The sequence below is a fragment of the Balaenoptera musculus genome, chromosome 2, assembly GCF_009873245.2.
Source record: "Balaenoptera musculus isolate JJ_BM4_2016_0621 chromosome 2, mBalMus1.pri.v3, whole genome shotgun sequence".
In the NCBI taxonomy this organism is placed as follows: domain Eukaryota; kingdom Metazoa; phylum Chordata; class Mammalia; order Artiodactyla; family Balaenopteridae; genus Balaenoptera; species Balaenoptera musculus.
This window is the reverse complement of record NC_045786.1, coordinates 166,739,017-166,754,501: the sequence shown is the minus strand read 5'-3', so window position 1 is coordinate 166,754,501 and position 15,485 is coordinate 166,739,017. Positions and strand designations below refer to the sequence as shown.

The 15,485-nt window shown below is 52.6% G+C and overlaps 1 protein-coding gene across 4 annotated transcripts in view; it reads left to right on the top strand.

Moving 5' to 3' along the window:
- Positions 1-15,485, top strand: part of SYNE3 (spectrin repeat containing nuclear envelope family member 3) — a 96,357-nt gene that overhangs the window by 65,184 nt on the left and 15,688 nt on the right. For all 4 annotated transcript variants that reach the window (XM_036843033.1, XM_036843035.1, XM_036843031.1 and 1 more), the window contains 9 exons: positions 2,073-2,255; positions 3,200-3,343; positions 4,212-4,346; positions 7,651-7,812; positions 7,953-8,125; positions 8,573-8,702; positions 10,237-10,398; positions 11,851-12,000; positions 13,013-13,054. In XM_036843033.1, coding sequence (XP_036698928.1) covers positions 2,073-2,255; positions 3,200-3,343; positions 4,212-4,346; positions 7,651-7,812; positions 7,953-8,125; positions 8,573-8,702; positions 10,237-10,398; positions 11,851-12,000; positions 13,013-13,054 — 1,281 coding nt within the window. The remainder of the gene's footprint in view (positions 1-2,072; positions 2,256-3,199; positions 3,344-4,211; positions 4,347-7,650; positions 7,813-7,952; positions 8,126-8,572; positions 8,703-10,236; positions 10,399-11,850; positions 12,001-13,012; positions 13,055-15,485) is intronic.

Sequence of the window (15,485 nt, the reverse complement as noted above, 5' to 3'; positions counted from 1 at the left end):
CAAGTGTCCCAGAGGGGAAGCCACTTGCTCAATGTGACACAGCCATTAAGTGACAGGGCTGGCTTTAACCCAGACCCGTCTAACTTTCCCCACCGTGTCACAACTATATTTCATCCTGTCCTTCCCACTAAGGCAGAAAGCAAACCGGGACCTCCCTGAAGCAGGAGAGAGGTCCTGTCTTTCTAGAGTGTGACCCAGGACTCCCAGTGCGGGAATTTCACGCAGCAGTGGGCTGGAACACTTGGGGCCAGGACTTTGGTTTATTCACGTTTGGACGCTGTTTGCTGGCTGGGAGTATGTCTTGCATCACTCCCACTGGCCCACCTGGGCGGGATGGATTTCACAGGCCAGGGCTCAAGCTGCCAGCCCTCTCTTTTCTTGACTCACCTCCTGCACCTAGCCTCAGAGCAGCCTGTGGATCTGCAAAGCTCCAGCCGAAAGCTGGGCGTGGCTGGTGTATTAGTTCCCTGGGGCTGCTGTAACAAAGCACCAAAAACTGGTGGCTTAAAACAACAGAAATTCATTCTCTCAAAGTTCTAGAAGCTGGAAGTCCAAAGTCAAGGTGTCAGGAGGGCCTTGCTCTTTCCAGTGGCTCTAGGGGAGAATCCTCCTTTGCCTCTTCTAGCTTCTGGTGTTTGCTGGCAGTCGCTGGTGTTCACTGTCTTGTAGGTCCATCACTCTGATCTCCGTGTCTGTCATCACGTGGCCATCTTCTCCCCATGGGTCTTCTTTTTTTTTTTTTTCCACCGTATCTTTTTTGAAGGACACAATTCAACACATAACAGTTGGTTAAATAATAATGGCTGAGAAGATTTGTCTTTTATCGTGTGTTCACTGTGGGTCCTGCACGATGTTAAATGCTTTTTAGGCATTTAAGCCTCACGGCAGCCCCGTGAACTAGGGTGTGTGACTACCCCTAATTTACTGATGAGGAAACCGAGGCTTGGAATTGCCCAAGTTCTCCCAGTTAGTATGGAATCCAAACTCATGATTGCAACTCCCCAGCCTGAATTCTTAACCCTCATGATATTGTGTCTGAGTCTGGTGAAAAGGGGGTGAAGGTGACTCCCTACAGCTAGAGGCTTGACCTCTGTGTAGCTAATTGCAAACCACACACCTGGGCTGGGGTCTTAGTTCTCCCTCTCCCAGCCCCGTGCCCAGCTCAGCATCTCTGTAACATCATTAGATATAAAATGGAAGGACTCTGGCCAGCTGAAGACCAAACCCCTGGCCTCCAGGGCCCCTGCGCCCTCAGCTAGAGAAGCAAGAGGTATTTGTCCCCAACAGCTTGTTCATCAGCAGGAGCCTGAAGCGGGGAACAAGGCTTTGGGTGCAGGAAGAGTGCGTGTAGGCTGGGAATGTGGTCAGGGGAGGCTTCCTGGAGGAGGTGGGGCCTGGGCTGTGCAGAGTTCAGGCTGCCTGCTTAGGAGCCAGCTGCCCATTACACAGGGCTTCTGAGTCCCCTTTTCCTCCCCTCTCTGCCCGGTGAGCTCCCACACATCATGACTTCACTCAGGTGCCACCTCCTCTGGGAAGCCTTCCAGAATTTCCTGTGATCATGATCCCATAGGCCCTTAGCCCCTTTGAAGTGTCCCATACACCAACTGGGGGATGGCCCACTGCTGTCGGTGATAGAGGATCACTGAGTAGAGGATCAGACTGGTTAGTTTGGGGTTCGGCTGCAGTGTGGACGGTCGATTTCGGGGGGCGGCTGGGAGGCAGCAGGCAGTCAGGAGCTTCTGGGGCTCAGGTGAGCAAGGCTGAGGGTGCACCACAGTCAGTGGTGGGGGATGGAGAGGGGACGGATTTCCGGGACACGTAGGAGGTAGAATTCTTGCTCAGGCTTTGGTAATAAGATGGATGTGGAGGTGAGAGAGGAATCAGATTGACCCTGACATTCAGGGCCTCCTACCGCCTTCCTGCCAGCCCGTTTCTCCTTACGTTCGCTGCTTCCTTGGAAACCAGCACCAAGGCCCAGCCTCCCCAGCAGGGGCAGCCAGAATAGGTGCGCTCCCGGCCCCATCTCCAGCTTCATCCTGCCCTGCGGTTCACGGAGGCCTTGTCTCCCCTAGGCGGCCCTGGCGGAAAGCTCCCGCCTGAAGGAGCAGCTGACGATGCTGCAGCTGAAGAAAGACCTGCTGGGCGGCATCTTTGGCCAGGAGAGAGCTACGGCCCTGCTGGAGCAGGTGGCAACTTCCGTGAGAGACAGAGACTTACTGCACAACCGGCTTCTGCAGAGAAAGAGCAAACTGCAGGTGAGCCCCGCTGGTGGCCCTCAACCCTCGACCCGGCCCTCCAGGAAGGGCAGCCCTGCATCCTGACCCCAGCTCTGCCACTGGCCACCACGTGGTCCTGGGCATATCGCTTTGTCCCCCATGACCTCAGGTCCCTCATCTATCATCTGGGTAGGATTATGGCACAATCCTTCTCACCTGTCAGCCTCCCACCTCTGCCCCCAAATTCCCTTCTTCACTGATCAAGTCGAACTGTCTTCTGCAGAGAGAGCTGGGGACTGTCAGATAAGAAGACGCAGAGAAAAACACTTGTAAACTTTAAACCACTGGAGAGCTGGGAGCTAGTATTATTAGGGACACTTCTAAACGGCCACACGAAATCAAAGACATAACATGGGATGTTGTGGCCAGTTTCTTTTAGGTAACAAATGTTTGCTGAGCATCTAATAATGATGATGATGAAAGAGATGGTCTCTGGGGCACTGACCAGGGGCCTGGCACCTGCTAAGAGCATTACATCCCTGGTCTGATCTAATCCACAGAGCAAACATTTAGCAAACATTTGAGGGTTTGCAGGGCAAGTGGTCTCTGTTGCAGCTTCTCAACTCTGCCGCTGTAGCATGAAAGCAGCTGTAAATGAATGGGTGTGGCTGTGTTCCAATAAAACTTTATTTACAAACACAGGCCCCTGGTGGGACTTGGGGTGTGTGGTAGGGGATGTAGTTTGCCAGCCCCTGTTCTAGAGGCAGAACAACTGTTAGGTGAGGATGCTACGGTCCTCAAGGAGGGGAGTCAAACACCCTCAAGGGCTCCAGGAAGGCTTCCTGGAGGGGGCGGCGCCTGAGTGAGTACGAGCCAGCCAGGAGAAGGCTGGAGATAGAGCAGCTAGTCTGTGAGTGTCAGGTTGTACCACAGGGAGCCTGAGAAGAAAGCTGATTTGTGTGCTGCCTGTTCTGTCTCCGCAGAGCTCACTCGCTCAACACAAAGATTTCGGAGCGGCTTTTGATCCCCTGCAGAGAAGGCTCTCAGACCTCCAAATCAGGGTCCACGCTGAGAATGGGCTTCAGCGGGACCTTCCTGGGAAACAGGCCCAGCTTTCGAGGTTGCAGGTAAGAGGTCTGTCGGGCCTGAGTGACCTCTCCTCAGATACTCAGCTGTGCCTAGAAGCAGCCCCGTGCAGTAGCAGTAACCAGCAAAGCAGCCAGCCCGAGCCAGGTATTTAGACCCTCCCTTGAGAACTGACCTTTCATGTCAAATGAATCTCTGCTGATATACCTGTTGGTTCCTGGCCTCAGCAAGGCCTTTAGCACCTCCAAATGACTGATCCTTGAGCCTAACAAAATGATAGGCTGTCCTTTTGCTTACTCCATGGCTCCAAAGTCTAACATGAATATTTACTTTTAAAGTTGCTTCACTAAGTGTTCCTAATGAGTCCAGAGGCCTTCAGTTAAATAAATGATTTGGGGATTAGGAATAAATGTTTGAAAACACATGGACTGTACGTAGGCCGGTCATGAATAACTGTTGGCTGCATGAGGAGCTTGCCGGTTTTGAAAATGCACGTGAAACAATTATCTTTTTAAAACCCAGGCACAGCTCATACATACCTGGGAGTGTTCTTTGGAAGGTATTAAAAATGATGCATTTGGGGCTTTAAAACTAAAGCTGAGATGTGATTTTTCATATTAAGAGGTGGTCATCAAGTATGAGTCCAGACGTGAGTTTGTCCCCCAGAGACGCCTTCTGGTCTTCAGCAGTTTATTTTCATGGTGTCTCAGAATATTTTCATCTCATTTTTAAAATTCTCACCAGTCCTGAGAGTGGGCCCATCAGACAGCATATGGTGCAGCGGATGGAGAGGGGGAGTCCCACGGTCCCGGGACCCTCCCAGCCTCTCCCACTCGGAGCCCCCGCCCTGATCAGCCTAGACAAGGAGAAGCAGAAAGCGCGCTCCACTCGTTCCTTCCTCTCCTGCAGGGGCTACAGGAGGAGGGGCTGGACCTGGGGGTGCAGGTGGAGGCCATGAGGCCTCTCGTCCAGGGGAACTCCCACCACCAGCACAGAATGGACCAGCTGTCCTCTGACCACCAGATCCTGCACCGGTCTCTGGAGGTAAGGGGCCAGCGGAGGGTCTGTGCTGTGACAGAGACATCTGACACTCCTGGGGACTTTCTCCCTCTTTTCTTCCTTCGTTCCTTCCAACCCTTCTTTTTCTTTCTCCCCTCCTGTCTTCCCTTCCTCATTCATTCAGGAGCACCTCAATTACTGAGCACCTCCTGTATGCCAGGCAGTGTTCTGGGCTCTAAGGATTGAGGCAGCACGAGCAGGACAGCCAAGGCCCCTGCTCTCCTGGGGTTAAGTTCTGGTGGGTAGATGGACAACGGAGTCAGCAACAAGTTAAGCACACCATTCCATGTGTGCCAGGAGGCCAAAGCACGGACCAGGCCGCACACACGCAGCAGTCCCCGGCACGTGTGCTGCGGTAACGCCAGGTTGAAAGGTGGGTCCTGGTGGCCGTAAGCCCCGTATGCAGTGCCCTCTAGTGGCCACCTGGATCTTGCTGGAGTCCGTGCAGGATCGATGCCCCTTTGGTGGTGGGACGGCCAGTAGGTGTGGGTAGTGGGATGGCTCCTTCAAAACTGGCCTGAGGACAAGTTGAAATGCAGTCTCCAGCCCCACCCTGACACTGATTTAAATGGAGTCCTGGGTCTGCATTTGTAACGAGTGCCCCAGGCGTGCAAAGCCAGCTGTCAGGCAGCCACAGCTCAAGAACGCTAGTCTAAGACAGGGTTCTCCACCCTTCCGGACCCTACATGCCCTATGGTAATAACAAATATTCCTGACATCTTCTTTGCAACCCTGAAATTCATAGAGTTACCTGCACAATTTTAAAATTTAATATAACGCTTTTTCTATTATCAAAAAGAGAAATAAAAGAAGAGTAATTATAATAAAATAATGCCTTATAATAACCTATAATGGAAAAGAATCTGAAAAAGAATATATATATATATATATATATACATATATATGTACATATAACTGAATCACTTTGCTGTACACCTGAAACGTTGTAAATCAACTATACTTCAATTTAAAAAATAAATAAAATTTATTTTTAAATAAACCACTGGTGGCGCAGTGGTTAAGAATCCACCTGCCAATGCAGGGGACACAGGTTTGAGCCCTGGTCAGGGAAGATCCCATATGCTGAGGAGCAACTAAGCCCGTGCGCCACAACTACTGAGCCCGCGCGCCGCAACTACTGAAGCCCACACACCTAGAGCCCATGCTCCACGATAAGAGGAGCCACCGCAGTGAGAAGCCCGCGCACCGCAACAAAGAGTAGCCCCCGCTCGCCGCAACTAGAGAAAGCCCACGCGCAGCAACAAAGACCCAACGCAGCCAAAAATAAGTAAATACATTAAAAGAAAAGAAAAAGCCTATGTCATAAAATAACCTTTTAGAAAAATAAAATAAAACAAAATAATGCCTTTTGATGAAGTAGGTGCTCCAAGAAGGCTACACCAAAGACACCGGAGGTGGTCAGAATGCACTCGCTCTACTCAACAGCTACAGATGCCTCTAGTGATGAGAGTACTGGAGTAAGACTCTAAGCTCGGGTCACGATAAACAGGCTTTTCACCTCTGTGGACATCAGTAGGACGAGAGAAAACCTTGCGAGGTGTGGGGTAGCTCTGCATTGTTGGCCTTAATCGAGGCATAGGGTCTGGATGAATGCATTTAATTCCATTTAATAAATTAACAGCGTGTGGTGTCAAGGTTGGGGCCGGGGAAGTAGAGAAATAGGTAGGAACCACTGTCCTTGCTCTTCAGGGGTCTGCAGAGGCCACAGAAGCAGCAGACATCAGCTTTCATGCCTGCATCCAAATGATGAGCTAATGGATTGTTACAATAATTAGAAGTATTAGCTGAGCACCGCCAGGATTGCAAAATGGTGATATTCCATTTCTCTCATACTTCTTTCTTTATTGTTTAAATGCTTCTTCAAAGAAGTATTGCCCCTCTTCTATTATTTTGGTGCTCGGTGCTTTTTGAGTCTAGTGAGTTCTAATAAGTAAGTCCTTCCCCCATAGCCCAGGAGATCTTCCTGTCCCCCTGGGGGGCACATACCCCACTGAGCAAGGGGGCTGGCTATTGAAGGCATTGCGTCTGATGTTGGTGCACAGGGGACAGGAGGAGACGGTGGTAGCGACAGTGCAGGGAAGTCCCCAGCTTCTAGTGGCAGCCAGTGGTGTCAGCCAGTGTCTGGAATGCAGGAAGGCAGGCCCTACGGTGGCCCAGCAAAGAATCACAAGGACCTAAACTGAGAATCACAGCAAGAGAGGGGACCACAGACCCTGGGGTCTGACTGGCCTGTGGTGGACTGAGAGAGAGGGGTTCGAGGGTCTCAGGCTGGGTGACCAGGAGGACAGAGAATGGTTACTCTGCTGGATACAGCACCCACCTTTTGTGGAGACAGAGATGAACAAGGTCCCAGAGAGCTGAGCCATGATTGACTCAGGGGAGGGGAAACAAAGCAAGACCACTTTAAAGACTTTTGATCGAAGTATAATCACATACAGAAAAGTGAACATCTAAGTATGCAGCTCAACGCATTTGTAAAAACAAAAAATCTGCGTTACCAGCACCCAGATCACAACACAGAACAATACCTGTCCTCGTGCCCCCTCCAGTTGCTGCCTGGCACCTGCAAGTAACCCTGACCTTCGACTTGGCATGGCATCGATTGGGTTTGCCTGATTTTATAAGTTACTTCAAATGAGTCAGACAGAATGTTTCATTTTGTTTCTGGCTTCTAGGTCTCCACATGATGGCTGTAAATCCATCCATGATGTTGCACTAGATTGTTGTGTAGATTGTTCATTCTGGCTGCTGCGGAGGTGAAATATTCCATCCTGTGAATGTACCTCAGTGCATTTATCCATCTACCATTGACAGGCACTTGGGTAGTTTCCAGTCTGGGGCTCTCACAAGTAACAGCGCACATGTGCCTTTTGGTGAAGATGCGTTCACGTCTGATGGGTTACACGCAGGAATGAAACGATCGGGTCATAGGGATACCAGTGTTGGGTTTTAGTAGATACAGACCTACGGTCTTCCCAAGTGGTTGTACCAGTTTACGCCCAAACCTGTGACGGACGAGAGCTCCCATTGCCCGCACCCTCACCCAGAGCTGGTACTTTCCATAAAAGTATGACAGGCTTATAGGCACTTTAAACCAGAGTTGGTCTTTCTGGGGTAAATTCCTTGCTCTGTGAAGAAGAGAAGACCAACCCCTCATGTTCTTGGCTGGGTGGGGAGCCCTGGGGGCCATCCTCCCCTGGGGCTCGGGCAGGGCTGAGGGTCCTGCAGGGTGGGGTCTCAGCCTGCGTCCCCCGGGGCTGTGCTGCAGGACCTTGTGGACACGTGCCAACAGAGCGTGCGGGAACATTGCACCTTCAGCCACGAGCTTCTGGAGCTGCGACAGTGGATCTCCGTGCTCACACAGAAGCTGGAGGCCCACCGCGGGGACACGGGCCCGTGGGATGCCCAGTCCCGAGAGGTCGAAGTCGAGGTAAGAGGGCTCTCCCCACAGAGAGATTCTGTCCCCTGCATCCCAAAAGAGCAGGTTTGGGGAGCCAGTGCTCTCATACTGGGGAGCAGAGACCCCCTCTCCCCAGGACCTTACTCTGTGTGTGTGTGTGTGTCCTTCAGAAGCTGCTGGACGAATTCCCGGGGAAGGAGGTGCAGCTGCCCCTGATTGAAGCGCACGGCCGGCTGGTGATGGAGAAGTCTTCTCCGGAGGGGGCTGCTGTGGTCCAGAAGGAGCTGCAGGAGCTGGTGGAGTCTTGGGGGGCCCTGAGGCTGCTGGGGGAAAGCCTGCTGAGGTGAGAGGGCTCCCGGCTCTGTGCCTGGACTCGGACAGCCCCCTTCCCAGCCAGGGAGAGCTCAGCCGCGCTCCTAGAACAGATGGCTGGGGTCTGTGTGCCAGGCGTGGTGCCAGCTGCCCCCGGGCATCTCCAGGCAATTCTAAGTAGAGGCACTAAGAGCAAGGAAACGCCTCAGCTTGGGAATTAGCCTCCAGCCCCTTCTGGCTTGGGCCTCACCTGCATCGATGGGTATATGCACCTTGATGACAGTAACGTGAGTCTCTAGCAGGAAACTGGAGATGCAGGTGCCCTGGGGAGGTTCTGACAAACCCGAAGGACAGGCATGGGCTTGTGAAGACCAGAAGTCGGCTCCCACAGCCTGGTGCCCTAATTCTGTTCCTTCTCCCGTGACCCGGGGAGTCCCCATCCCATCACCACGTTGACTGGGCTGATTTGTCTTCTCAGCCTCATCAGAAACCGGCAGCTGCAGAGGATGGAAGTGGATTCGGGGAAGAAAATGATTTTCACCAACAACATCCCCAAGACCGGGTTTCTCATCACCCCCACGGATCTTATTTCCCGACACCACCGTCAGGTGAGTCCGTCTAGTGGGGCTTCCGGGGAGGGACCAGATCCTGAGTCAATTGATGGTGGGAAGCTGTCTCCAGCAAAGTCCCTTCCCTGCCTGGGGCCACATGCTCAGCTCAGGACTGGACCATGTCCCATCTCAGGTGAGCCTGCCCGGTAGTGGCACAAGAGCTCCCTGTGCCACTGGATGAGGAACTCTGAGACCCCAGACCCAGGGGTCCCCACTAGGGAAGGTCCCAGGCATCCCTCGGGCAGACAGGCCCTCACCCTCAGAAACCCCGGCTGCTGCCTTTGCAGGGAGGAGTGTCGGGGTTGGAAGCTTCCTGCTGACCCCAGATGCAAAATTGAAAGCACACAAGATGGGTATTTTTTGTGCCCTAAACTGTATTTTGTAAAAAGAACTAACCTAACTACATTGTATCATCCATCCCTTCCCTTGACTGGCTTTAAAAAATGAAACCACATTGAAAAGAAATCCATTCCTTTTTCTTCAAAGACAACACGTCCGTTTAGTTGTTTTCCCATTCATTCTTTCATTTCCCCATCCAGAAGGCACTTCTGACTGTTACTATGCTCTGAGGGCTGTGCTTGGAGCTGGGACACAGCTGTCAATAAAACAGAGACACTTCCAACCCTCAAGGGATGTAGAATCCAGCACAGAGCTTTTCAGATTGTCATGTGCCGCCGGATCGTGTTAAAAGGCAGATTCTGATTCAGCAGGTCTGGGCTGGGGCCCGTCACTCTGCATTTCTACAAACTCCCAGGCGATGCTTAGGCTGCTGGGCCTCGGAGCACATTTTGAGGAGCAAGGAAATGGGAACCACAAGGCCATAGAATAACGGTTTACAGAACATGCGTTTCTCGGAGGCAGAGGGGCCAGGTGCTATGGCAGCCTGTTGCGGAGTGATGGGACCTGGGGTAGCGAAGCCCTCCTGGGAGAAAGGAAATGTCGGGGGATCCTCATGGCGGAGTGGGAGTCAAGGAGAGGAGTAGAGGGGGTGCATCCCACGCAGAGGAGGCCACGTGTGCAAAGACCGAGGGAGAGAGCACCGGCGCCAGGGGCCGAGACGTCTGTTGGCTCTGGCTCAGAGGATGGGGCAGGTGGCACGGCTGCAGAGCCAGGCAGGGCCGGGATCTGAGGCTCTCAGGCCACGTCAAGGAGTGTGAGAGGCCACTAAAGTGTATAAGTGGGGCTCAGCTGAGTGGACTTGCATTTTAGATAGATCGCTCTGGCCGCATAGCCTGGAGGGGGACAAAAGCGGCAGACGGTGACCACTGTTATAGGCATCCTGGGAAGGGATGATGCTGGCTGTCTCCAGGAGACCAGGGAGGTGACAGTGAGGAATGTCCTTGGCCCCTAAACATGGCCACATTGAGTAGAGATGCATTCCTCACCCCCCCCCACGGCCCCTAGGTGTCTCTTATCACCGTTTGGGCATCCTCAGCTCCATCCCTCTGCTCAGATGGAATCCCCAGGACTTGTGGCTAGTGGACTGTTTTCAGAAGCTCTCATGCATTGGTCATGCTGTGCCTTCCCGCAGGCAACTGTGCGTCAGGAGGAGGAAGGCAGCTGTGAAGATTTCTCCCAGCTCCTGAGGAACTTCGAGCAGTGGTTGCAGGTGGATAATTCCAAGCTGGTTAGAATCATCGCCACGAGAACTGCCACCGCCACGGACCTGAGGACCAGAGAAACAAAGCTGCAGGTTTGTTCCCAAGGAAAGGCCCTGCTTCCGAAGGATCTGCCCCCAGAGATGTGCTTGTCGCCAGGGAGTTCTAAAAACAGGAGCACATACATAGCTCTTGAGCTGTTCTGGCTTGTGTATAAATAATAGTTTTAAAACTTTTTTGCCTCAGGGCTTCCCTGGTGGCTCAGTGGTTAAGAATCTGCCTGCCAATGCAGGGGACATGGGTTCGAGCCCTGGTCCGGGAAGATCCCACATGCCGCGGAGCAACTAAGCCTGCGTGCCACAACTACTGAAGCCCGCATGCCACAACTACTGAAGCCCACGCACCTAGAGCCCCGTGCTCTGCAACAAGAGAAGCCACCGCAATGAGAAACCCACGTGCAGCAATGAAGACCCAACGCAGCCAAAAATAAATACATAAATTTGTAAAAAAAAAAAAAAAAGAAGAAGAAGAAAACTTTTTTGCTTCAAATATTTTAGAAGAACCATCCATTCATTCATCTGTTCATTCAGCCTACTGCTGTAGTCCCCGACTTGGAAAATATCACCACGAATCACAATTCTTTTATCAGTTAACTCTTGCTATGTAGCAAGCCATTCCAACAGTTTGTGGCTTAAGAGAACAACTGTTTATTTAATTCGTGATTCTGAAGTTTGGCAGTTCAGACTGAGGTCAGCTGGGCAGCGCTTCTGATCTTGGCTGGGTGCCCTTGTCTGTAGCCCAGCAGGGCGGCTGTGCTCTGGAGGTTGGTGGGCTGTTCGAGACGCGCATGAGGCGCACCACGCATCTCTTACCCTCGTGCAGGACAGCCTGGGCTCCCCAGAGCAGAGGCAGGGTCTGCGAGAGCGCGTGGGAGCCTGCAAGGCCTCTTCAGGCCTAGGCTAGAAACCGGCACCACATCGTTTCCCCTGCATTCTGCTGGACAGAGAAAGTCACAAGGCCGGCTCAGGTTCAAGGGCAGAGAAAATAGACTCCACCTCTTGATGGGAAATATTGCAAAGTCATATTGCAAAAGGCGTGGATATGGCAGGGGGCTGGAGGGATAATCCATCTACCACAAGTCTTTCTCCTTCTCCCACATCGAATTAGTCGCCAAGCCCTTCTTGATTCCATCTCCTGGGTTTTTGCTGTTTGTTTCCTCACTACCACTGTCTTCATCTAGGCGTTTATCATTTTTGACCTTGACGATGACAATAGCCTCCAAGCTGGCCTCCCTCCTTCCTGTTGGGTCCTCATCTCAGTCATGGCTCATTCTGTAGCCAGAGTGACCGTTCAGAATCCTCAATATGACCTTGTCTTCCCCCAGTGAAAACATTTCAGTATAGAGGTCAACCTCCCAAGTTTATCACACAGGGCCTTATTCTGTTGGCTGCCTCTCAAGTGAAATTTGATTGGCTCCTCCTCACCAACCAGGTGGGACCTCCTCGGCCATTTGGAAGGCACACATGACCCTGTCTTTCTCCCTCTAGGAGCTGGAGGCTCGGTTACCAGAAGGTCAACGTCTCTTTGAAAACGTCCTTCGTCTCAGGCCAGCAGGGGGGTCCTCAGAAAAGCTGGAGGATCTGCGCTACCGGTGGATGCTCTACAAGTCCAAACTAAAGGACTCCGGCCACCTGCTGGTAGGTGCTAAGGATGCACAGGTCCCAGGCCCTGGGGAGACATAGCTGGGCCCGCATCCACTCTGCCCCATGCCTCCACAGACCAGGCTGAGGGGACCACTCAGAGAGAGGAGACGGAGACTCATGGGTGCTAGGCGCTTGACTTGCAATTTGTCATTTGGCCCTCCTGTCACCCAGTGAGGCTGGAGCTCCAATAACAACAGCTTTGCTACTTACCAACCTGAAACCGTTACGTGCATCGTCCCATTCGGTGCTTACAGCAGCCCTCTGCCAGAGTAATTGCATCTCGAGCCTTCAGAGTGGGGCTGAGACTCTGAGGAGTTAAAGAGCTCACCCAAGTTCACATGGCTAGGAAGGGGCAAAGCCAGCACCAAACACACCCTGGTGTTGGAGGCGTGACAGAGGGAACGCTGGAGTGGGAGCTGCGGTCTAGGCCCCCTCCTCCACTAACCTGCTTTGTGACACTGAGGAAGCACCTTCCCCCCAGGCGCCCCCAGGTCGCACACAAAACAATAATAATAGCTAGACTCATAACAGCCTTTATTAAATGCTATGTCCTCATTATGGCCTTATAATGGAGGTACTGTTATTATTCCCTGAGAACTGATAGGGAAACTGAGGCACGGAGGTTAATCCAAGGACAGGGTGGGTGGCCTCCTGGAGCCCTTTAGGCCCTCAGACCCCAGACTCCGAGCTCTGGGGCTGCAGCTTTTCCGGCCCTGAAACAGCCCTGTCGGCCACTAGGTGTCACCCCAGCCCCAGCCAGGTCAGCATGCCCGTGGCCTTGGCCCAGGCCTTCCCAGACAGGATCCCACCTGGGCCCCATGCGCGTTAAAAAGCTCATTAAATTGAATCACCTGCTGCTTCAGCCGGTCCAGACGACCAGAAGTTTTAAAGAAACACTCCCCTGACAAAATGAATATTCCATTACAGGCTCTGCTGGGATTTAAGTTTCACTCACTTAACTTCTTTTTTTTTTTCCCCCTTTTCCTCTCCTTCCCTAAAATAACAGACGCAGAGTTCTCCAGGGGGGGAGCCGACTGGATTCCAAAAGGTACCGTGTCTGCCATCTCTTCCACACAGCTAGAGGGCAGGGCGTTTGGAGGGTTGGCGGGCCTGTGACGCTGGGGCAGGACCCCTGGGCTTTCTGGAAGGTTCCATGAGGTCTGAGGGACGTTTCTGGGGAATCGGCTCTGGGTTGCACTGTGCTGGGCCCCGGGGGTCCTTGCTCTCAGGGATGCACAGTGTTCTCAGCTGTGACAGGACATGGGAGGAGTGAGCAAGGACACTGCTGTGACAGCAGTCGTAAACTGGGACGGTCCCAGGAAACCTGGACCATTCCGGGTCACTGGACCTCGCGGCCACCTGAGTAGTAGACGGGCATCCGGGGGGGACAAAAGAGGAAGGGGTGAAGCGCTCAGAGCCCCTCCCGCAGGACTTGCAGGCCAAAGCAACGACAGTAACAGCAATAATCATAGTAATAATGAGGAATAAGAATTATTACTCTAGATGCTACGTGTTGACCATCCAGTGTGTGCCAGGTTCTGTGCCAAATCGCGGTGAGGGCGTTTCACTTAACTGTCCCCTAGGCACCCAGCAGGCATCGTTACCGCCATGTTAAGCATGAGGAAAACAAGGAAAGGCAAGATCGGAGTGACATGTCCAGTCAAGGCACATGGCTCCTGAGTGGCCTCTGGCCTCTGCCTCCTAAGCCCACACTTAACCATCCACACTGTGCCTTGGAGAAAGTATTCCTGGGGGCTGGAGGCTCTCCCCACTTCTGGAAGAGCCCAGTGTAAATTGGTGTCCCCAGTGCCACCTTTTCTGAGAGCACGCTTGTTGTCCTGACAAGCGTTGGCACATGACGTGAGCCTGCAGCACTCTCTGCTCCAAAGAGCCCCGGGGCCACGAGATCTCTCGGGCCCTGCAGTCTGTGTTCCCAGGGGCTCCGTCCACCTGGACTTCTTGGTCTCCAGCTTGGTGTTCATGTCTCCATCTGTGGGACATCAGGTGTCCCCGGGACCGGCTGGGGCAGTCACAAGACCAATGCTGTGCTCTGGGCCTGGCGTCCACCAGCTTTGCGGCCTTGGGCAAGTTGCTTTGACTCTTGGGGCTTACTTTCCCCATCTGTAAAATGGAACCATCAGTGCCGACTTTATTTACTTCATGAACGAATTTTGAAGATCATGTGAACTGTGGTTCGTTCTTTAGAGGAGACCCGGAAGCCCTGGTTTCCCCCCTAATTTAGAAGAACAGAGGGCCTCCTCATGAAGTAGGGGAGCAGATCAGGAAGGCAGGGTGGCCCACACAGCCCAGCCTGTGACTCCTGGTGGCGCAGGGGGGCCCAGGGCCCGGCGTCCAGGCTGTCTCCAGCTCCTGCTCCTGAAGCCACTCTGGTTGGGAGCCCCCATCTATGTAGCTCCCAGGCCAGAGTCCAGGGGCAGTCATGTCTGGGTCCTGTGGTGTTTTTGAGTAGGGGGACGCCTGGCTGGCTGACACTGGCCCTCCAGTGCAGACTCAGGACCCTGGCAGCCTGAAACCGGGTTCATGTGGAGTGTTCACAACCCTATGTTCATTGGCCGGCTCCTCATTCGTTCATTCATTCGTTCATTTCACAGATATGTACTGAGCACTGACTTTGTACCAAGCACTGTTTTAGGTACTTGGGATAGCTCACCAGAACAAAGGCCTGCTCGGGGAGGACTGGGTGGAGGGGTTTGGGAGAGAGGCTCACACCCACAGCTGGTGTTGCCCGCCCGATGTCGAGTCTCTGGCCAGGGACCGCCGGAGGACAGCAGTGGCTTGAGGTCTTTACAGCTACAGGGTTGATCTTATCTATGGCTGTCCCACGTTGGGCACAGTTTCGTGGGATATGCAAAGCAGGCAGGCTCTAAATGGCTAAAAAAAATCTGCTTATTCAGGCTTCATGTAAAAACAAATGGATGTGTGAAAGTTTGAGTTTGGTTCTGGCTGGCTTTTGAGCTCATGGGCCCCCTGTGAAGAAGCAAGCAGCTCGGAAGCCAATCTACAGAGGCCGTCTGGTGCTCCTTTATATGAGCTTGTTTCAGCACAGGTTTCTGGGTCCCACATCCAGAGTTTCTGATGCATTAGGTCTGGGGGGGGCCCTAGGATCCGCGTTTCCATCGAGCTCCCAGCTGATGATGCTGCTGGCCTGGGGACCAGACTTTGAGAACTGCTGCCGAACGCTCTGGATCTGAGTCCAGCATCCACCATTAGTGTGTGTGACCGTTGGCGAGTCACTTAACCAGGGTTTTCCAAGGAATAAAATGCGGGTCCGCTGAACTAATCGTTCTTATTGTAAACCAGCAGATTCTTTTTTTTTTTAAAAAAATATTTATTTATTTTATTATTTTTTTAAACGTCTTTATTGGAGTATAATTGCTTTACAATGGTGTGTTAGTTTCTGCTTTACAACAAAGTGAATCAGTTATATATATACATATAGCCCCATATCTCCTCCCTCT